This window comes from Lissotriton vulgaris, chromosome 3_1 (assembly GCF_964263255.1).
Source record: "Lissotriton vulgaris chromosome 3_1, aLisVul1.2, whole genome shotgun sequence".
NCBI lineage: Eukaryota > Metazoa > Chordata > Amphibia > Caudata > Salamandridae > Lissotriton > Lissotriton vulgaris.
Window position 1 is genome coordinate 1,063,010,407 of NC_141689.1, and position 24,107 is coordinate 1,063,034,513.

At 43.2% G+C, this 24,107-nt stretch overlaps 1 protein-coding gene across 1 annotated transcript in view; it reads right to left on the reverse strand.

Moving 5' to 3' along the window:
- Positions 1-24,107, reverse strand: part of RIGI (RNA sensor RIG-I) — an 818,172-nt gene that overhangs the window by 296,724 nt on the left and 497,341 nt on the right. Inside the window, exon 10 of the mRNA XM_086961483.1 lies at positions 17,262-17,424. Coding sequence (XP_086817609.1) covers positions 17,262-17,424 — 163 coding nt within the window. The remainder of the gene's footprint in view (positions 1-17,261; positions 17,425-24,107) is intronic.

The window sequence follows — 24,107 nt, forward strand, 5'->3', positions numbered from 1 at the left end:
GTCTTTTGGCTTCGATGCCGAAGGGTCTTTTGGCTTTTGTGTCGAAGGGTCTTTTGGCACCGAGGCATCTTTATTTTTCGGTGCCGATGGAAGAGGCTTGCTTGGTGTTGAGGCACTAGAAGGCTTAGTTGATTTCTTCGGAGCCGGGCTGGAAAGTGGGGTTTTCGAAGCAGATATTCGGTCTTGACTGGGCCCTTTAGGCGGAGTGCTGACCTTTGCCTTCAGTTTGGGCAGAATATGTGGAGCAGAGGCAGTAGTATTCAGGCGCTGACCCGATGGAATGGAGTCATTTGAGTCGTCTGCCTCTGATACGATCTGGAGATCAGGTGAGTCTTCTTCGGGAACGAGGGGAACCTCTTCATCGAAGATGTCTTCCGGTGCTGGAGCTGATCTCCTCATTTCGTGTCGACGGGCCTTCCGGTCCCGGATGATTTTCTTCGATCGGAAGGATGCACAAGCTGTGCAGGTTGACTCGTCGTGTTCCGGCGATAGACAGAGGTTGCAGACCTCGTGGTGGTAGCTATGTGGAAACTTTGCTTGACATACCGGGCATCTCTTGAACAGAGTTCTTTCCATGTGGTGTAGGCTGCACGGCATCGTAGACCCAACGGCCCGCGTCGATGACCGGAATGGAACTGATGGCATCGAAAAGTATTGTAGTCGATGTCAAAGGTAGTTTTTTAAAGTTTGAGGAAGTTCTGCGCTTCGAAGTTGCAAAAAAGTGTTTTTCTAGCCGGAGCAGAGAAATTTTCATCCGAACCCAGTGGCGGAAAAAAACAATCTAAGGATGGAGCCGATGCCCATGCGCAGTGTTGTCCAAGGGAGGAGTCACCTATCTCGTGACTACAAAGACTTCTTCCAAGAAGACAACAACCTGCAATCATCTGAGCCCAACACCAGTGGCGATCTAATGCATAGTGTACAATCTGCAGCTCATATGCCTCGAACAAATATATATCTTTTATTCTAACTAGGGGTGGGCGGCCAGCTACGCTCCGTGCACGGAGTGTGCGTAGTGCCGCCTACTCCGCATTTTGCGGAGCGGGCGGAGCCAGGCGGCACTACGCACGCTCCGCAGACGGAGCGTAGCTGGCCGCCACCAGCCTCCCTCCCGCCCTCCCTAAATACTTTAAATTAAAGCAATCAATTAATTTAAAACGCACTTACCTTGCCCGCCGCTGCCCGCCGCGTCCCCGGGGCTCGCTATCTTCCGTCTTCCGTCTTCTTTACTAATGCGCATACGCGGGCGGCCGCGCATGCGCATTTTCTCGTGAGAAATGCGCATGCGCGGCCGCCCGCGCATGCGCATTAGTAAAGAAGATGGAAGACGGAAGATAGCGAGCCCCGGGGACGTGGCGGTCAAGGTAAGTGCGTTTTAAATTAATTGATTGCTTTAATTTAAAGTATTTAGGGAGGGCGGGAGGGAGGCGGGGCTCGCGGCCAGTGGTGTTTGCGGAGTGGGGCTACGCGGAGTGCGGAGGTGGGCGTAGTTTCTCGCCCACTTCGCGTAGCTCCGCGAAGCCCCACTCCGCCAACTCCGCCCAGGGTTAATTCTAACTATGTTCCCCCCTACCAAATTGCTCGACACTGCACTCGAGAGATATGGCCCCAACTCATGGAGCACGGATATCCCAAAAATCTCCCTAATAACGCAAAAAAGAAGTTCAAACACAACCTTCTTAAACAACTACTGGAAAAACTAGTAGCAAATACCGTCTTCAGCGCATCCAATAGAAACAAGAAAACTGACTTCCTCTTCTACTCAAAACGCCCTGCTAAGTAGAGAAATATCTTCCTTCTACACCTACAGATTTCCAAATAAATCCCCTATGGAACTAAACTCACCGCCTCCCCCTCACGAACCATTGGAGGGGAAATCTCTGTTTCCATTTTCAGGACAGCGAACATACTTATACAAGCCACTGACCACAACATCTCCATCTTTGACCGACACTATCCATCCCTTCTCACTACACAAACACAGCCTGACCTTGCACCGCAATCTCCCCTCTTCCCTGTACCTCCTTCAGACAAACCTGGACCTTTGCACCCAGTTGACCACGCGGACTTGGTGCTCACCTTTGTTGAACCCTCTGTGTCATTTAACATCCGTGCTGCGCCCCCCCCTCCGCCCTCCCCCGAAATCACACTTGAAAACAAGGCACACTGATGTACTCCTAAGCGCGATAACGTACACCTGCAACATAACCGCGCCAGCCCCGAAACAAGACCAATCATCACTGAGCCCATACAGATGCAACCCTCCTAAGTAATACAGTCCCTCCGAAGCTCTCACCAAATGTAGACCTTCCTATGCCCACTCAAAATATACACCTCCATAACCTCAATAGCACTGGACCTCCCTATATTGAAGCTCACTCACCACACTTAACCACAAGTCCTGACACGTTTACATCTTTCCTTAGAGCTGGAATTCTCACTGGCAGACTGTCCTAGTTCCTGAATCAAATTTAACAAAATATTGAGTCAATAGCTAAAGACATCTCACATGTAAAAAAGGACCTTCTGATCCAGGTCAAATCAACCTCCAACCACACCCCTAATAGGGAGAAGCTGCCTTCACGGATAGGTCCCCCAATTCTCAACCAAAATTCCTATGGGACCACCATCCCTTTGAGTTGTGCAGCCTACAGATCCCATTGAGCTCACAGCCTTATATCCGATCAGGAAGCGGAACAGCTTTTAGAATATTACATCACTATGACCCAGAATATGGTCATCAAAACTTTGTCCACTATCCCAGTAACTGTGGGCTTTAGTAGAGTACCTTGAATGCTCACCTCTCCCAGACCACCAGCACAATAGACAACTATTCAGAGACTTTGCACCTCAAACAGGCCCAGCCATCTAACATGCATGCTCCTCAACTGCAGATCAGCAGGAAAACACGCCAATGATATCGCAGAAGCTATAATGGAGAACGAAATAGATATTGCATTCCTCACTGAAACCTGGCTTAATGACCACTCAACACCCATTCTTGACTTCCTCATCCCTCCCGGCTATACCATCTTGAGACAGGACAGACCACAGAAACTAGGTAGTAGGCTGGCAATCATTCACAAAGATGATATCATCTCACTCCTTTAAAGACCTCAAAATATTCTACTGTCGAATACCTCAGAGCTGAACTTTCAACTAAAGGCGCCTTCCCCATCAAACTATACAACATCTACCACCCTCTGGGTGATCACACCCTCTTCTCAGAGGAACTTACTGATCTAATAACACAGTTATCTATAACAGACTCTAATTAAATTTTTTGGGGAGACTTCAATACTCATTGGAATAACCCAGAAGACACGTTGGTTCATTTCCTTACTAGCCTTCTTGAAATAAATGACCTCAAACAATTCTGCAATTGAACCAACATATTGCAAAGGATCCACCTAGATGCCATAATCAGCAAAAATGAGCTGATCTCACTTCAATCCATCACACCTATCGACTGGTCTGACCACCATCTCATACTGTTTAAGATCAAGACCCACCTCAGATCTCTCACAGCCCCCTTCAACAAACCTACACATTGGGCCAAGAATATCAAACAAATCCCTATAATGGAATTGGAATCCAGGGTCAAGACCCAATTACAGTATCAACCTCACCACCCAAAAACAATTCAGCCATGACTGACGTGCTTGACCGAATTTCACCTCTTAAACTGACACAATCTAGAAAATTACCATCGAATTCCTGGTTCAGTACTGATCTTAATAGTGAGATGACACTTCAGTCAGAAAGAATATGGAGACAGCACCCCTCTACAATGTTCCTCGCACTCCTAAGATCAGCACAGCTTTCTTATAAGAAACACAACTTTTGAGAAAAAGCCACCTTCCTTCGTAACTAACTTGAGCGTGCCAAAAACCAACCTAGGGAGCTCTTCAACATGATCAAACAACAAACTGCCCCTACCTCCCCTCACAAATCAATAGCCACTAATGAACGTTGAGATGAAATTGCCAAATTATTTACTGACAAAATAGCAAATATTGAGCAATCCATCAGCCAAGTCGAAAATCCGTCTTCTATACCAACCCTCCCTGATGACTCACTTGTCCCAATGGTTGCTCCCTCCGCAGACTTAGCTATTGACCAAATGGCCCCAAGAAAAACTATTGTCTACTCAGATTTCCTTCAACTGAAAAATAATGCAAATTGGTCGGACTTCAAACCCATGACTGAGAATGAAGTCTACAGTATAATTGCAAACTTGAAGCCCACTTGCCTCTCCAATGATCCCCTCCCTTCCACATTAGTACAAACCCTCAACCATATCATTGCCCCATTCTGGACAAAAATCCTCAACACCTCTTTCTCCTCAGGACTTGTACCTGACTCCCTCCAACTAGGCCAAAACACTCCCATACTTAAAAAACCAGGGGCTGGCCCCAATGACTTCAACAACCACCGAACGTATCTCTAACCTCCCATTCCTAGCCAAACGCACTCCCTAGAGATCTCCAATGTAACCCATCTTTGACATGCCTCAAACAGGACCTTAAATACCTTCAGATCAACAAATACTTTAATACTCAAACAAACTAAACCACGCTCACAATGAGTCACACAACCCAATTAGACCCTTAGGCGGGCATTTGATTTGATTGTCTCCCCTTCCTCCTTGTTACGCACTACTTAATCTTGTTCTGTTACAATATCCTCTACCTACCTTGACAGCTTAACGATCGCCTAGATATGTTTATCTGGATGCACCTCTATGTTTGATCTGTATACTTATATGTACTTCTACAGAACGACCCTGCATTTTATCTAAAGTGCTCTGATAGCTTCGGGTCTAGCTAGTGCTATAAAAAACCTATATAAATCAAAAATAAATAAAAAAAAGAAGTATGTATCTCTTCTGTAGTGTCTTGAAAAGGTCGAAGGATCAACTCAAAGTACTCCATAAATGTAAAAAAAATACACTTGCCAAAAAAAGTGGGAATTAATCTGCATTCGGGTATCAAGAAGGGATTGTTTTAGAACGCATCATTGAGTGGTTTGAAGGGAATGGTGAGAGACAGGAAAAAAAGCACACAAAGTTCATAAGTATGACAGTGTTGGGTTCTTACAGTCCCTCTTTTTAAATTAAATATGTGGGAAAAAATAACATCCTGATTTTTCTTTGGGTTTTATAAGCAATGACAATGAGGAAGGGATGTGAGAGTGGAGGGGTCCAGGAAAAGGATTGAGAGTGAGATAATTTGAATTGGGGGTAAGATTTCACACTGGACAGAAAAGTGGATGGTATTGTGTTGGCAGCATAAACTCCTTAGCTAATAAATTGGTTCCTTTACGTCAAGCAACACTGAGGGCGTGGTGCCTATAAGTACTAGTTGCTTACTTGTAAGCCTTTCCATGTTATATTTCTATCTGTCTTCAATGGGTAGATTTGTCAAAAATGGCACACAAGATATGCAGCTATTTTAAAGACCTGGGCCCATATTTATCAAGGATTGTGTCACCCTTGCGTTATGCAATGGGGCCACCTTGTGTAGCTCTGCATGGCTCGATAAATCCAGAGTAAAGCAAAGCAGCCAAAATCACTGCATTGCGTTAATCTGTGGCAGGGAAGCGTTCCATTGGTGGAGCATGAACAAACAACAAACAAACAAATACTTTTATTTGATCTGATACAATCATAAAAAGAGTGGAACATACCACCATAATGAAAACGTCATCATTCACCTACAGATAAAAATTACATTAAAACATTTTTAGTTATTGTGACTCTCGTGTGGGATGGAACTGGAAGGCAGGTGGATTATCATTAACAGCGATGTAAACATGTCAATGCTTTCTGTTGAAATTAGTTAATGCCAACGGAAAATGGAGAGGGAGCAAAGTTCAAAACAGCTATGCATAATTTTCTGTCCAGTTTCTTTTTTTTCTTTTTTTTTTTTTTCTTTTTTTGAAAACCTTTATTTAACATTTGCAATCAAATACAGACAAGGGCCTACAACCCTCAGGGCTGGCCGCTAAGCATTTTAGTACGTTATTACCCGCAAACTTCAAACCTGCCTCCCCGGAGAGCATAGGATCTCAATTCACAAAACGGATCGGTTGCAAAGGTAGTTCAATTTGAACACAGGATAGGAGGTTTTCATTTTAAAATAATAAGTAGGAAGAGTCAGGTGTCGCACAGTGTCTCGGATCACAAAAAGGGGGGGGCGAGCAAAGAAACAACATGTCCAAAATAAACTCGCCATAAAATAAGTCAACGGAGTTAAGACCTAAGACATAAGGATAAACTAGCACATTATTATTCGTCAACTCCAGCATGTTTGTCCGCCCCAGAGAGCCAAAACCTCAGAAAAATCAAGGTACAGATATAGAAACAAGGATGTAAGAAAGCCGAACCCACTACACTAACCCGGAAAAGGAAAAAGAGAAGAAGACAAGGGAAGAGAAGGAAGAAAAGAGGCCATAGAACAAAAATAAAAACGAACACCCATCCCCACACCCCCCCCACCCTGCACCCCTGCTGATGACTACGGCCACCCCCCTCGCAGCGTGCCTGTCGCCCAGTAATCAGAACCCGAAATATAGAAGAAGAGAAAGAAAGAAAAAGCAAAGAGCCCCACTCGGTGAGGGAAATCGGAGGAGGGCATATTTCTACGGACTCCCGGTCTCCTTCCACCCGTCATAGCCAGCCCCGTTCCGGACTCCGTTAGGTCAAGAAAGCAATCCCGTTAAACCCAGTGCCACAATGAGAGACCCAGATAACAATCTCAACCCTGGCCCCGTCGATCAAATTCACTAAAGTCGTCAATTAAAGAAAGTCCCTTCCACAAATTACTGCAAAAGTCTACAGAACAGGAGTAAACAGAGGAGAAAAGAATGGCAGATCTCAATGTAGATGGTTGGTGCCAATAATGCCCCTCCCTGTCTCCGAAGCCAAGCTTTACTCCATCCGCCATCTTGTAAGACCGACAGGGGAGGGGAGTCAACAAGGTCCGAAACAGCAAAAGATGATAAGTAGAAAGTTCCAGAATGGGGACAACATGTAAATGTTCCAAGGGGTACACAGTCGGGGGTTCCAGCAGCTCCATTGGGTGACAGTACAGTCAGATAGATCCAGTACAATAGGGGCAAACTCTGCTTCCAGCGCCGGGTAATAACAAGTCTCCGAAACATCTATCGAAATGCAGGCTAGCTGCCGGGGCACGGGTGGCGAGTCAGAATCCGCTCTCAGGCCTGTGAGTCCTTCCGTCGGAGACAACAAATTGCAAGTCTGGACTTCAATGGTCCCCTTAAGTGCAATGAGTGCCTCCAGCACCGTTCGTAATGACGGGCCAGTTCGAGCCCGCTCCGCTAGATGCCTTCCTTCCTCCAACATGATGGTCCCCACGGAGAGGCGCCTTCTCCGGGGCAAAATTAGGCGGAGCAGGAGTAAGCCATGACGGACTGACGGTTAGCAAGCAGTAATACGCAGCGAGGCACCGACCCAGGGGGATCGACGATGCAAATGCCGATCCCCCCGGTCAGGGACCCCCGCGACACAGCACCGTGTGTCACTCATCACCTCACCTACTGTAGGGCACCAGGCTGCTGGTGATAGCAGACCAATCAAAAAGTCTGAGTGTTCCAGAGAGCGGACCCAACCTCATTCAGCAGTCCGTTGTTATTCAATTCGTACCCGGCAGAGCCAGCACTCGAGACCCCGGCGTCCCTGCTGTGTTAGGCCTCAAACGATCATCGACGTAACTCCGCTCCACAACGGTGGAGAAACTCCGGGATTGCACCACTGAAGAGCAGGTCGGATCACACACACAGATCCGGTGCAGGTAACCAGGATAGGCGACAGGATAATAGAGCAAAGGACGGAGGTCAGCGGAGCCGGGAGACTATGCGGCCATCTTGGTCGGTGTCGTAGCTCCTCCCCTGTCCAGTTTCTTAAGTCACTTTAGTTTCATGTCCGAGAACATTTACTGATTAGATCATGTTTGTGCCTAGGGCTTGTCATAGAGAGAGTCTTTGGAAGAAAAGGAGTACAGAACAGGTCTAAAATAGACAAAAGGCCAGCTACTTTATACCCTGCTGCTGGGTTCTTATTTTGATGTTCCATTCCTTCCAAGGTTTTATGCTTATTCTTTCTTTTCTAGTTCTTGTGCTGCTAGGGACAAAAATCTGACGGTGTTACAATACAGTTGAACTGAAGAGTCGTTAAGACATTTTATGACGGCCGCTCTGCAAGTCCGGATTTGAGTTGCTCTTAGGATTGGCCTTAAAAGTAACGTCCTTAGGTTATGTAGTGCCGGACATATGCATAATAGATGTAGTAGTGACTCGGCTCCGTTGCCACAGAGGCGGCAGTCCAGAGATGGCCAGGTCTTTAGCCATTTTGGGGTGAGATCTTTGTTTGAAAATGAACCCAATCTCAGTAAGATCAATTTCCGCTTGTAGTGGTCTATGAAGTTTTCTTGCAAATAGGGTTGTGGTTTCATATGCTTATAGGATGGAATCACAGACCATGCATGACTTTTTCCGCCAAATATAGTTTTATCTGATTTAAACGAAAAAAAATGTATTGATTTGTTTGTGATTTTTTCAAAAACAGGATATGACATGGGTGTTTGCCAGGCTTCCTCCAGATTTAGCGTTTGAATCGCTTGTTTTAAAATTTGGCATATCGAATTTCTGATTGTGTTTCTGCCTCCTCCCAACAGTAGTGGGCAAGTGTGTTGTCTTCAGCAGCCCTCATACACCAGTAATATTTGACCAGTAACGCCTTGTCTGGCCTGCGTCTGGTTCGTTAATCCATATTCCAGGCGAATCTGCGCCTGAGAGACGTGTCGTGGGATTAAAAACTGTTTTTTATACAGTCTGGACTGGGCTAGATTTAGCATTTGGGAGTCCTTAGTATTCAGCATTTCCGAGCGATATGTTATCGCTGGCAAAAATTTTGCAGCCACCACCTTTAGGAGATGGTTTGTTGAACTACCACTTAGGCTTTTCTGTAAAGTTTTAAAAGCAAAGCATAATTGTTTGGTTTTTGTGTTGGCATGTTCTAGATGTTGTTTAAAACTTAAGTGGCGATCTAAAAGAACCCCCAGGTATTTATATACATCTACCTGTGATAAAATATTTGAATTTATCCTCCAGATGAATTTGGGGCATTTTTTATGAGTGCTGGAAAAACATAAAACATTAGATTTTTTTTAATTGATCATCAGTTGTTCTTTTGAAATGTATATTGCTAGTTGAGAAATCAAGCGCTGTAGACCAAGCTGGGTTTGAGAGAGTAACACAATGTCGTCCGCATATTGTAGACTTGCTATTGGTGACTTTCCCAATTTGGGTGGATATCCATAAATGAGACTAAGGTTGCTTTCTAAGTCAGCTGTGTATATGTTAAAAAGACACGGCGCCAGAACGCATCCTTGTTTTAGCCCATTTTTTGTTGGAAATTTCTTGGTTAAACTCCGGCCATCCCCTTTTTTTATCTGAACCATGGTTTGTGAATATAGGTTAATGATTGCTTCTAGTAATTCTGGGGGTATTCCCCAAGCTTTCATTTTGACCCAAAGCTTGGCTCTTGGCACTTTATCAAAGGCCGCTTTAAGGTCTACGAAACATGTGTAGAGGATGTTTGAATTGGCATTCGCTTTCTTTGCTAAGAGGGTAAGTGCTGAAATATTGGTTAAAGTCCCAATGCCATCTCTAAACCCAGTCTTTTGCAGCTTACCCATTGCTCCAAGTCTGCCAATAGATTTGTTGCTTAGATCTTTGCCTCTACATCTATAAGGGCTATCAATCTGTAATTGCTGGGGTCTGAGCGCGTTCCTGACTTATAAATGGGTTGAAAGATGCTGCCCCTCCAGGAGTCAGGAATATTTCCAGTCTCTAAACTATTAGAGAACAGAGGGGTTAGGTAGCAGGACCAAAACTCGGGGTCGATCCTGAACAGTGCGTTCGGGAAGCCGTTGGGGTCGGGTGCCCCGTCCGATCTTAAGTGTTTTATTGTATGCAGAATCTGCTTTTGTCTGATCTGTATGGGGTCTACTCTTTGAGCGTGCCTTATAAAAATACTGCTGTCTTTCTGTACTTCTCTAATTACAGTATGGAGTTTGGGGTTGGATAAAATCTTCAAATCAGTGTCTGATGCGTCCGCCGATAACCATTTTTCCTTACTCCGACTCCTAGCCTCTGATATTTTCTCTGGATTGGAACACCTTTTGGTGGAGCATGAGTGTTCCCATGCATGCACCCATGGATTTTTGCGCATTCCCAGATTTGACATTAGTTGTAGATCTGGGAATGCATCAAAATGCTACGCCTTCCCAGGTGAGGCATAACGAGGAGAAATAGCTTTATTTCTCCTTGTTTTTTCCTTGCTATGGGTGCTGCATTCAGCAGCACAGGCTCAAGCCGAAAGAGAAAAATGCATCTTGGATTGTTTTTTGGCAGGAAAGTGTCCCTTCCTGCACAAAAATAATCCTTCCTACAACACAGGCATCATTGCAATAGGATGCAAAGGTGCTTGCGCTGACGCTAGGCAGCCAAAAGTGTGCTAGCGCTAGGAAAGGATAGGAATGCAATGTAAATGTGGCGCATTCCTGCACTTTCCCTTTCATACAGGGCAGCCCAAGGTGGCTTGCTGCATTGCATTACTTGAATGATAAATCAGACTCCTAGTTTTGTAAGAACGAGGGACATTTGCTCCATATTTTTTCTTAATTTATTTTAAGACACATAGGGTTCAAGAAATAGAAAACCCTACCTTAAGACAAAGCAAAAGGAAAATGCTACTTACCAGTATGCATCTGTTCTTGGCATGTAGAGCTGTAGATTCGTACACTTAGCATTAGATCGCCAGCTGGTGTTGGGCTCGGATGATTGCAGGTTGTTGTCTTCTTGGAGAAGTATTTGTAGTCACGATATAGGTGACTCCTCCCTTGGACAATACTGCACTTGGGCATCAGCTCCATAATTAGATTGTTTTTCGCCATGATGGGAAATGATGGAGTTAGTAAAGATACAGTAAGAAATAAAGGATGTCCATGCGTGTGCATCTAAGTAAGAGGAGAACTGGAATGGATACAGGTCCAGGGAGGCGGGAGGGCATGTACGAATCTGCAGCTCTACATGCCAAGAACAGATGCATACTGGCAAGTAGCATTTTCCGTTCAAGGCATATGAGCTGCAGATCGTACACTTAACATTGATTGTACAGCAGTGTCTCCCCTAGCGGTGGTCGCCTGTATTCATTGCAGTAGTCTGGAATAATGTTCTAAAGACAGCCTGGCCTACTGCAGCTTGCTGCTTGCTTGCAAATCAACACAATAGTGTTTAGTGAAGGTGTATGGTGTAGACCATGTTGCTGCCTTGCATATATCCTCTAATGGTATATTTCCTAAGAAAGTCATAGAGGCTCCTAGCTTGCGAGTGGAGTGTGCTCTAGGAGGAACTGTTAGTGTGCGTTTAGCTTTTTGATAGCATATCTGTATACACTTAACAATCCACCTGGCAAGCCCACCTTTAGAGATAGGGTTGCCTTTGTGTGGGGGAGAGAAAGATACAAACAATTGTTTTGTCTTTCTAAAGGATTTAGTTCTATCTATGTAGTATAGCAGAGCTCTTTTAACATCTAACGTGGGTAAGGTCCTTTCTGCTACCGAGTCTGGATTTTGGAAAAACACAGGTAACTCTACAGATTGGTTCAAATGAAAAGGTGTGATAACCTTTGGAAGAAATTTTGGATTAGATCTGAGAACCACTTTATTAGTATGTATTTGAAAAAATGGTTCTTGTATAGTGAACAATTGCATTTCACTTACTCTTCTGAGAGAGGTGATGGCAACCAGGAAAGCAGTTTTCCATGTGAGAAATTGCAGTTCACATTTATGCAGAGGCTCAAAAGGGGGTCCCATGAGTCTCGTAAGGACCAAATTTAGGTTCCATACAGGAGAAGGTGGCAGCCTGGGAGGGATTATTCTTTTTAATCCTTCCATAAATGCTTTGATTGCAGGTACCCTAAAAAGAGACAAGTGTTGCCTGCTTTGTAAATAGGCTGCAATTGCTGCAAGATGTAGGCATATGGAAGAGTATGCCAAATTAGACCCTTGTAGATGTAACAGGTAACAAATGATATTTTGGATGGAAGCATCTAGTGGATCAATGTGATTATGTTTGCAATATATTGCAAATCTTTTCCATTTGGCGGCATAACACGCTCTACTAGTGGGTCTTCTCGCCTCCTTAATGATATTCATGCAGTCTGGTAGTGGGTTAAGATAACCAAACTCTAAGACTTCAGGAGCCAGATCGCCAAATTCAGTTGGTTCGGGTCTGGGTGTCTGATTTCTCCATGGTTCTGTGATAACATCGAGGGTGTGAGCTGTAACTTTTGATGTGGAACCAGGGAGAGATCTAATAGCGTGGTGAACCATGGCTGGCGTGCCCATGTGTGAGCTACTAGAATGAGCTTGAGAGACTGTTGTTTGAGCTTGCGCACCACTAGTGGAATGAGGGGGAGAGGCGGAAAAGCGTACGCAAACCTGCCTGACCAGTTCATCCATATTGCATTGCCATCTCACCTTGGGTGTGGGTACCTGGCGGCCAAGGTTGGGCATTTTGCATTTTCGTGGGTGGCAAACAGGTCTATGTGTTGGTGCACCCACTGTTGGAAGAATGGTTGAAGAACTTGTGGATGCAGTTACCATTCGTGAATCTGCCGTCTTAACAGATCCGCTATCTGATTGTGAACTCCTGGAAGGTGTTCCGCTAACAGATATATGTCTTGAGGAACGGCCCATCTCCAAAAGTTCTATGCGAGCTGGGACAGTTGCAGAGAGTGTGTCCCCCCCTGTTTTTGTATATAGTACATTGCTGTCATATTGTCCGTCCGGATTAAGACAGCTTTGTTCTGTACTTGAAGTTGAAAGGTTTTGAGTGCTAAGAATATTGCTAGCAACTCTAGATGGTTTATATGAAACAGCTTTTGTTGGTTGTTCCATCGACCTTGAGTCGTTTGGTGTAAGAGATGGGCTCCCCATCATGTGAGAGATGCGTCTGTTGTGAGCACTATTTGTGGAACAGGCTCGAGGAACGGCCGTTCACTTGTCAAGTTTTTGGTGTTCCCCCTTTGCAGAGAGCGATGCGTACGGCTGTCTATCAACACCAGGTCTGTGAGCTGACCTTGAGCCTGATTCCACTGTTGTGCTAGACACCCTCGTAATGGACGCATTTGCAGTCTTGCATGTGGCACTATGAAGATGCAAGATGCCATCATGCCTATTAGTCTCATGAACACTCTTGCTTGGAGAGACTGCTGGTGTTGTAAAGTTGAGACTAGGGCTTGAATGCTCTGTATCCTGGCTGGACTGGGATACGCTAGAGCTGTAGATGTGTTTATGGTAGCTCCTAGATACTGATGCACGTGCGAAGGCTCTAGGTGCGACTTTGTGTAGTTGATCGTAAACCCTAAGTCGTGCATCAGTTGAATTGTCAGCTGAGTGTGTTGTACACATTGGTGGAATGATTTGGCTTTTATGAGCCAATCGTCCAGGTAAGGGAAGACGTGTATTTGTTGTCTTCTGAGATGTGCTGCTACTACTGCTAAGCACTTTGTGAACACTCTTGGAGCTGTTGTGACACCAAATGGAAGGACTTTGAACTGATAGTGCTGTCCTTGTATTACAAACCGTAGGTACTTCCTGTGAGCAGGATGTGGTTGGAATGTGAAAGTAGGCATCCTTTAAGTCTAGTGTTGAAAGGAAATCGCCTTGTTGCAGTAGTAGGAGCACTTGTTGCAGAGTGATCATATGAAAATGATCGGATTGTATGTAATGGTTGAGGGGCCTGAGGTCGAGAGTTGGTCTCAGTGTGCCGTCCTTTTTGGAAATTAGAAAATACAGCGAGTAAACTCCCGTCCCCTGTTTCTCTAGTGGGACTAGTTGAATAGCATCTTTTTGTAGAAGTGCTAGGACTTCTTGTTGAAGCAGAGTCTGGTGATCTGTAGACATAGGACGCTGCCTGGGTGGTATGTTTGGGGGGGTCGCTGTAAGTTCTAGGCAGTAGCCATGTTGGATAATCTGTCTCACCCACCTGTCTGTTGTTATGGAGTTCCAGACAGGCAGGAACTGTGTTAATCTGCCCCCTACAGGAGTGGACTGCTGTTGGGGGAGCAGAGGGAAGTCACTGTTTAGTTGTGGAGGAGGAGCGATTGCTGTTGTTACAGTGTCCTCTTCCCTTGTTATTATTGCCCCTGTATCCTCCTCTAAAATATCCCTTATTAGAGGAGGTTTGTGTTTTGAAAGATGTTGCTGTGTCTGCTCCAGTCTGCTTGGAGCCTCCTCTATAAAAGGAGCGATGAAAGGAACCTCTATTCTGTGTGGATTGTAGGGCCCCCATTGACTTTGCCGTGTCCGTGTCTTTTTTCATTTTCTCCAGTGTAATGTCTACGTCTGGATTGACTAACTGGTTCTGGTTAAAGGGCTGGTTCAAAATTGTGGTTTGCCCCTCTTGTTTGAACCCGGAAAAGTGCAGCCATGCATGTCTCCTGAGTATCACGCTAGAATTTACAGCTCTAGCAGCTGTATCTGCGACATCTAGTGCACATTTTATTGAGGCATTGGATATTAATTTGCCTTCTTGAATAAGCTCAATTGCCTGATCCTTATACTGATCTGGGAGGTGCTGCATTAGAGTTTCTAATTGGTCGTAATGAGCCCTGTCGTAACGTGAGAGAAGGGCTTGTGTATTGGCAGTGGAGAAGTGTGGCTCAATGATTAGAGCGGCAGACCCTGATGCAGAGATCTAGCCCGGGACCAGGGATCAATTCCCCGCCTCGGCGGGTCTTGGGCTCAAAATTCCACGGACCTGATAATTCTCGCCTCGGTGCCTATTCCAATCATGGAGTCCCACTCTGCAACTCTGGGCAATAGCTTGCTTAATCTCCACAACGGCCCCCACAACGCTAAGGATTCCTGGCCCCCACCTTGGGGGTGCCCAGGAGTGGACGCCTCACAGGGAAAGCCAGGATGGGTTCCACAGCGGTATTCATAATTTATTAATCCTTTTACCTGATGCATCAATAACTTTGGATTCCTTGTCAGGTGGGGGCGTTTCCCCACAAGTCTGTGAATTCACCCTTTTTCTTGCATTGGACACTACTAAAGAGTCTAATGGAGGATGTCCCTTAATATAGGTTGGTTCAGAGGGTGCAGGCCTATATTTCTTTTCTATCCTTGGATTCAGTACCCTAGCACGCACAGGATCTTTGAATATTGCTGGAGCGTGCTTAATGACTCCTTTGATCATGGAAAGAATGTGAGTGGATCTGTGTGATGGCTCAAAAGTATCAAAACAGAAAATCCTCCTCAATGTCATCAGAGTGCATTGTAACATTGTGGTAGATAGCGGCCCTGTGCAAGAGGTGATTAAAGCCAATGCTGTCCTCTGGAGGAGAGTGCTTTGATGGGTATAACTGCGGATCCGGGATATCAGGCACATTATGAGGTGAAATGGAATAGATATCCTCATCTAAAGGATATGTATATGGGTCTGTATTCGGATCCTCCCCACCACCTATGTCATACTCCTCATCAGTTTGTGGTGAATGTGAGGATGCAGGAGAGGCTACAGGAGAGATGTGAGGTGAAATGTAAGGAGGAATAGCAGAGGAAGGAGATACAGGAGAGGGAGGGTGCATAGGGGAAGTTGCACAGTCCTTCTTTTTGGCAGGAACCACAGGTCTAGGTGGCGTTTCTGCTGGTCTCTTCTTAAGAGGTATAGCACCCACATGTCCAGTCTTTGGATTTATGTAGATTTTCTTCTGTTTAGGGTCTGGCCTAAACAATTCTTCCTTCTCCTCCTCTACAACCCTCTTGGGTGTCGATTTTTTCAGTTCCGACAGAGGTTGTTTTTGTCGTTTTGCCTTGGGAGGTGTTACAGTGTCCTGTGGCAAAGGTCTTGGTGCCGAAGGTGTTACTTCCGGTTTGACAGGCATGTCCGAGGGCTTCGGGACCTCTGGATCCAGCCTTGCAGGTGTTGTCACCGGAACGGCAGTCTTCGGAGTGGAAGCTGACTTTCCATCTTTATCCTTAGAGGTCGAAGGAGCCGAAGCTTCTTTCGATTTCGGTACCGAAGGGTCTTTCGGTTTCGGTGCCAAAGAGTCTTTCTGTTTCGGTGCCGAAGATTCTTTCTGTTTCGGTGCCGAAGAGTCTTTTGGTTTCGGTGCCGAAGAGTCTTTTTGTTTCGGTGCCGAAGAGTATTTCGGTTTCGGTGCCGAAGAGTCTTTTTGTTTCGGTGCCGAAGAGTCTTTTGACCTCTGTGCCGTTGGAAGTGGTGGGATCGGCACGTGTGGTTTGCTCGGTGCTGAAGCACCTGAAGGCGTAGTTGTCTTCCTCGGAGCCGAGCTCGACGTCTGGGCTTTAAGAGGGAGCACTTGGTCTCGACTGGGCCCTTTGGGCGGAGTGCTGACATTTGCCTTTGGCTTGGGCAGTGTAGGGGGTGCAGGGGCAGAGGTACTCACGGGTTGACATGATGGAATCGAGTCGTCCGAGTCCTCTGCCTCTGATATGATCTGGAGATCCGGCGAGTCATCTTCTTCCGGAACGAGCGGAACCTCGTCGTCGAAGATATTGTCCGGCGCAGGGGCTGACCTCATTTCGTGTCGACGGGCCCTCCGAACCAGGATGGTCTTCTGCGATCGGAAGGACGCACAAGCTGTGCAGGTCAACTCGTTGTGATCCGGCAATAGACAGAGGTTGCAAACCTTGTGATGATCGCTATGCTGGAATTTTGCCTGCCATTTCGGGCATTTCTTGAACAGAGTTCTTTCCATGTGGTGTAGGCCCACTTCAATGACCGGAATGGAAGTTATGTCGTCAAAAGCCTTGTCTTCGATGTCGAAGGTAGTTTTTTTTAAGTTTGTGGATGTTTTCCGCTTCGAAGTTGCTGGAAAAGTTTTTCTAGCCAGAGCGGAGAATCTTTCATCTGAACCCAGTGGTGGAAAAAAACAATCTAAGGATGGAGCTGATGCCCATGCGCAGTATTGTCCATGGGAGGAGTCACCTATATCGTGACTTCAAAGACTTCTCCAAGAAGACAACAACCTGCAATCATCCGAGCCCAACACCAGGTGGCGATTTAATGCTAAGTTTACGATCTGTAGCTCATATGCCTCGAACCTAGTCATTTTGAATGAAGTCCCAAATTACCTTGTATTAGAGAATCGAAATGGGGTAGCGACAAATGTCCAGAAACCTACAAAAGTCTATTACACTTACTTTTTTCTGGCTTAAACACAATCCTCTGCAAGTCCTCTTGGTTTTCTCTGACTGTAGATATGACATGCGCATCCAAGATGGCGCAGAGCTTACAAATGTATTCCTTTGTTTCCTTGATGTTCTTGGATTTACCAACCCCTACTGATGCAGTAAGTCCGACGATCTGAAGGATGGAAAAAATGAGAAGTCAATGAATGAAAGACATACAAAAAAAAAACTTTACATGTTAAACTATGCCAATTTTGTTTTGAGTTACTTGCATTTAGGGTGGTGTAAAATTGCCATCTCATTGTACACAGCTCCCCAGAAGACAATTTGAAAACACCTTTGCATATCTGTGCAAATCGTTCATACAGTGTGTTCTCTTAGAGAGACGGAGGGCCACTTCATGAGTGTGTTGAGCGAAGTATGACTCCCTGCATGAGTGCAGCAACTTTTCTGAAACTCGGATAGCCATGGGCACAGCTGCTGTACAAGTTCATTCAAATTGATTATATCCTGAATGCAGGAAGGCAGCCGGTGACAAGCCAATGTTTGTGCTGAGGGGCATATGTTTAAGGAAGGGGCAGAGTGAGGTGTCACTTCAGAAACGCAAGGCTGCACCATATTTACAACAATATGGTACAGCCTTGCGTTTCCAACTGCGCTGGCGTCCCCCTTCCTGTACATAAACAATGTTTTTAAAAATGGCATTGAAAGATTGTTTATGTACAGGAGGGGGACCTTCCTGTACATAAACAATATTTCCTCTGCATGCAGACACCCTTGCACTATGATGCAAGGGTGCCTGCGTTGGCGCTAGGCAGCTGAACTCAGCGCCAGCGCTAGGCGAAACGCAGGGGTGCGCCAAATTCTTGTGGATTCGGCACATCACTGCGTTTTCAGAATGGAGAAGCGTGGAGTTAGCAATGTTTGCTTAATGCCATGCTTCTCCATTCTGTTGTTTAATATGACACTTCATTTTCATGATGCTGAAGTATATGTGGAGCATATGTGTATGGTAACATATATATATATATATATATATATATATATATATATATATATATATATATATATATATATATATATATATTCAATGAAAAAACCATAGGTTATAGACCATATATAGTTAGGAATTCGCATTTACAAAACCTTATTTTACTCGCATAAAACCATTGAAATTCCATATATAGTTAGTTGCGCTAACTATATATCGCGCACCCGCAATCCACTGCTGATGATGTCACATATTACATCATTCATGACATGGTCAGTGACATCACTGATGACATCACTGATGACATCTCAAATGACATCACTGATGACATCTCAAATGACATCACTGATGACATCACTGATGACATCTCATTTGACATTACTGATCACATCACTGATTTTATCATTCATGTGATAATACGATGAACCTCTTCAGACTCTAATATAACCTTAGATACAATCAGTGTAAACAGACACTCACAGACTGTCACTCATCCATGGAGTTACTCACACACCTAGTCAGTCATGCAAAGAATCAATCACACCTCCATTTCCTCAACTATACAGTTATGCAAACTTTACTTATTCAAACATATACTAACACATATTTACTCTCTTATACAATCCCTGATACAAGTTCACAATGATCCATACAGCCACTCACACATTCACTGGCTCTTATGCACAGTTATTTATATATGTCAACTCTCACATGTACTGTGTTTTACATATGTACTTACTTTGACATGTAGCACTGAGATATCCATTCACTCACCAATACACTCATGCACACAGTCAACTGCCCATACAGCTGTTTCCACATGCACTTTTGAAACCATACATCTAGTGAATCAACTGCTCACACATCTATGCACAGAGTCATACACCTCCCAGCCACCCACACACACACTCAGTCTCCCATACAAATACTAAGGTAACCAATCAATAACCCATATAGTTACTCATATAGCTACTTATCAACACATGCAACAGTTTACAGAACAACAGACATAATGATGCACAAATTAAGACAGTTTAGTCACTAACCCATGCACTCAGTGAGACACATTTAATCACTCACTCATACAGTCAGTCATGCACCTACTAAATCCTTCATCCAGACACTTATACATCCACTCATTCTTCAATATGTAAGACATATTTTAACTTCACAGAAACATACAGTCACTGGATGTTGTCATCAGTGATGTCATTTGAGATGTCATCAGTGATGTCATCAGTGATGTCACTGACCATGTCATGAATGATGTAATATGTGACATCATCAGCAGTGGATTGCGGGTGCGCGATATATAGTTAGCGCAACTAACTATATATGGAATTTCAATGGTTTTATGCGAGTAAAATAAGGTTTTGTAAATGCGAATTCCTAACTATATATGGTCTATAACCTATGGTTTTTTCATTGAATTTCAATGGTTTTTTAAATGCAAATTTCTAACTATATATGGTCTATAACCTATGGTTTTTTCAGTGAATTTCATTGGTTTTTTAAAAGCTAACATCTGTAGCTGTAAAATGTATTATTCTTTAAATCCCAAAATATATTTAGATGTTTATTGATAATTTTTTTTTTAATATTTTTTTTCTTCGCTTCTAGTTCGCGAACCGGGAAGCTTTCCGTTAGCTCATCTTGATGCCGCGATCTAGTCCGCGAACCGGTCAACGTTACGTTAGCGGAACAGTGACGCGCCGCGGAAGCGCGACGTATCACGTTATCGCGTAATGCGTCTAATGACGCGCCGCGTTAGCGCTCCCGGAAGTGCTCCGGACCGCGAACCGGAAGCGATCTGGGACGCGGCGCGCGCCGCGTAACGTAAGCGGAACAGGTCATGTGACTTGTTTATCAAACTTCTCATTGGTTCATTTCACTTTTGGTTTCCAAATGATGTATGACTAGGTCATGTGACCTAAAAATAACACTTTTCATTGGCTCAGAACTTTTGTTTTCCCCAAATCAAGTAAACCCCTCCTTATTTCCTCACTCTGACTTTCATCTTGGTGAGAGAAAGACCATTTATCTGAAGATCCACAATGGCTTCCATTGTTGCTGCAGCTGGTGCACCCCCACCACCACCTCCACCTCCCCATAAGAAGAGAGGACCACCCAGTCAAATTATGACTAACAGAGAGGAGGAAGATGAGGAAGAAGAAGAAGAGGAGAGAGAGGGACAACAATTTGTTGATGAGTTGCCCCGGGTTTCTAAACGAAAAACCAGTTTCATCTGGCAGTTTTTCACCATCCCTCCTGGAACCAAGAAAGTGAATGCAAAATATGCCACCTGCCTCATCTGTGACCACAGATTGTCGAGAGGCACAGAAAAGAAGTACAGTATGGGGAACTATACAATGCACCGTCACATGAGCAGGTGGCATCCCTTGAACTACAGCCGGGCTGAGTTAAGGGATCTTGTAGACAATCCGACGGCAACTCCTGTGGCAAGATCTACATCCACATTGTCTTTGACGGGAAGAGAGGCACAAGAGACTGTGCCAAACATCCAACGTAACTTCCAGCACATGAAGGTGTCTTGTATTTACTGTGGTGCTATGCTGTCATATGGCAACATGAGTGTCAACCTCATGAACATTGCATATGAAAATCATAAGTGCCCTAATGCACCCAAAAAGTAATTTTCTTTTTTTTTGCTCCAGTTGAGCCGTTTTGAAAGCCTGTTTTTTGTTGTCTCCCCTCCTTAAAAAACACAAAAAAAACATAAAACAGTTCTAAAAATACAAAAAAATCAAAAAATGTTCAAAAAATTACAAAAAAAACATAAAACAACAAAAACAAAAAAAAACAGTTCTTTTCAGAACTACCTCCCCTTTCAAACAAAATTGCTAGAATGTTTATCACTCTGGCAAGCTCTATTTCTTTTGGTTCGCTTCAAGTTCGCTGACCGGTTCGCGAACTTTAAGCGAACTAAAAAAAAAATTTTTTTAAAAAAAAAGAAGAGTTAGTATAAGGGAAGTAAACAGAGAATAATGTAAATAGAAAGACAGCTAGAGAGAGTAAATGAGAGATACTGTCAATGACATCATCAGCAGTGCATTGCGGGTAAAAAGAGTGGAAAACATTTACCTTATAATTCTTGTTACCTTTTTTAAATATTTTTTCATACTTTCAATCTGTAAAACAAAGAACAAACATTTCAAAAAATATTAAAACATGTATTTAAAAATTAGAAAAGACAAGGGAAAAGGTTCAAAAACAAACAGTTTTTCAACAACTTTGACATTTACAGAAGTCTCTGCTTCTCTACGTTCCCTACACAATCCTAAAGATATATATTCGAAAGAAACTGTATCTTGATATTGCTGAACTGAGGCCTATTTTGAAACATGATGTTTTTCTTGCACTGCTAATGTCTCACAATAGTGATGCAATAGCAGCGCAAAAAAGATGTAAAGTCATAATAAAATTGTGTCTAACATTGTAAATGATTGTTTTAGGATGCAAATAAGATGTGTGCTTTCAAGAGCTTTCTTTGAGGTGAGGCCTCTTTTTTTTATAAAAAAAAAACACTACCCAGAAGTACAGCACTCTAAGCATTAAAATTGATATTTACAGAACTCACCTTACCCATATGTACCACACATTTCTAAATGTATATCATAAGGACAAAAAGCATAACATTAATTATACATGTTAAATGGTTTATTTTTGCTGTTCTCAGAATGTATCAAATTTCACTTAAATCAGTGACTTGAAGGTATTCATCATGTAACAGCGGGGAAAAAAAAACACAATCAAAATGACTGTGTTTAAAAAACCCATACAACCTAAGAAATCTGATTTCAAAACTTCTTAAAATTAACTTACTTTCAATGACGTCGAAGGATCTCCTATAAACAGCATCCACTCTGTTGTGCTTTAAATATTTTCAGCCCGCCACTTTCTGAAAGAAAACCTCCATCGATACGTGAAATATGTTACATAGAAAAAAAACTTCTCTCATTATATCACATGTTTCCACTAGGCCAAATCATGTTGCCGCGATTCGCAAATCTTGTAATTCTTCCAATCAAATCCCGACATTTTCTATTTTCGCAACTTTCAAAAATAAAATATTTGAGATTATTTTCACAATCCTGGACTACTAATATCTTACTCTTCTTTGTCAGTCATGTTCTCCTTTTCCTATGACACTGATACTGCTTACTATGAAGCAGACTTACTTGCATTAGGTTTATATAGTTGAATTTTTAATCGAGACAGCATTGCAGACTTACATTCCCTCTACTTAAAATTTTGGTTTTAAAAACACCAGGTAAGAATTTTTAAGGTCAAACGGCAATTTTTTTTTGAACGTTACAACAGAATCATTACAGAATGACCAGCCGTTTCCAGACTTTAAGTAAGCTGTATAATGTCCTGATGTTGTTGATGGACCATCGTGATAGATAATTGCTACAGTAACAAAAGTCCTCCCTGATATTGACAGCTGAGAAGCCACAAAATTTTTTATTAAAGTTGACAATTTTGTTCCATCAGGCCTACATCGTTGCATCATTAAAATGACATACTGGCCATATCTACGTATAAATAATGTTGACATCATATCACATTTACATTGGCTACACTCCATGTTGTGATCCGCTGCATTTACTAGCTTATTAAAGGAGACTGATTTACTGTCTGGCAAAGTTAAATATATAAATCTTTCTGAGTCTACACTAGTAGTACTTGATACCATACAGTTCTCGCAGTCATGCTGCCATTGATAAGAAAGCCCAAACAGGTGATCTACATCTACACCCTCAACTTGCAATATATCAAGCATATACATTAAAAACTCCTGACAATCTTGCTGATTATTTTCAGAGAAGTCTGTTTGACCTGAACATTCATCTAACAGATAACGAACTTCAGACACACTTTCTACTTTTGTTCGATCACTGCTACATTTCTCGAAAACAGAATTCAACAAACAGCATAAAATTTGTTCAGAATTCAACAGAATCTGTTCTTTTAAACTCTCTAGTGAAAAGAGAACATTAACCACTACATTTGCATAGCAGTTGACACCAGAACTGTTTTCAAATTGAAAACCGACAACATCTTCAACAGAATCCACTTTCTTTCTGCTAACAATTTTCGGTTCATTGACTTTTAGTCTTTTTGCAACAACCTCCCTACTATTACTGCTATTTCTACGTTTGCGGCCTACCACACGTTTCTCAAACAAAGGATATTGAGGCAAATGTGGCGCATACTCTCTTCTTAACCTATTGTATTCCTTAACACAATCTAGATCCGCACAAATGTTTGTGACATCACAGTCAATCAAGTACAATCCCGATAAAGTTCTAACTCGTGACAATGCCACATATGCCATACCCTCCTTGAACACAGAACTGCCAATATTCACCAATGCACAGTCTACACTTAAACCTTGCGATTTATGGATTGTCACCGCATATGCCAAGCAAACAGGAAACTGTTTACGGCGAACATATAAATCTTTAACAAGCAAAAACCTAGCAGAACAACGACCAATTTGCTGTACTTCCTCAATGCCATCAAATTTAATTTTTAAAAATTCTATTCCATCTCTATTTCTGTATTTCTCAAAATCAACAACATTACCCATTGATCCATTTACCAGACCTCTTTCTACATGTAAATTCCTTCTCAAAATAATTCGGCAATTTAAACACACATTCAAAGTCTTTTCAAAACCCGCTGTTTTAGATATAGTCTTCTCTAATGAATCCAATTTTGATTTCAAATTGTCTGACAAAATAATTGTTGATCCCATATGCTCTAATTTGTCGATAGCTTCAAGTTTCACATTCTCTTGATTTTCTAAATTCAACATTTTGTTGTTGAAGATGGCACATTCT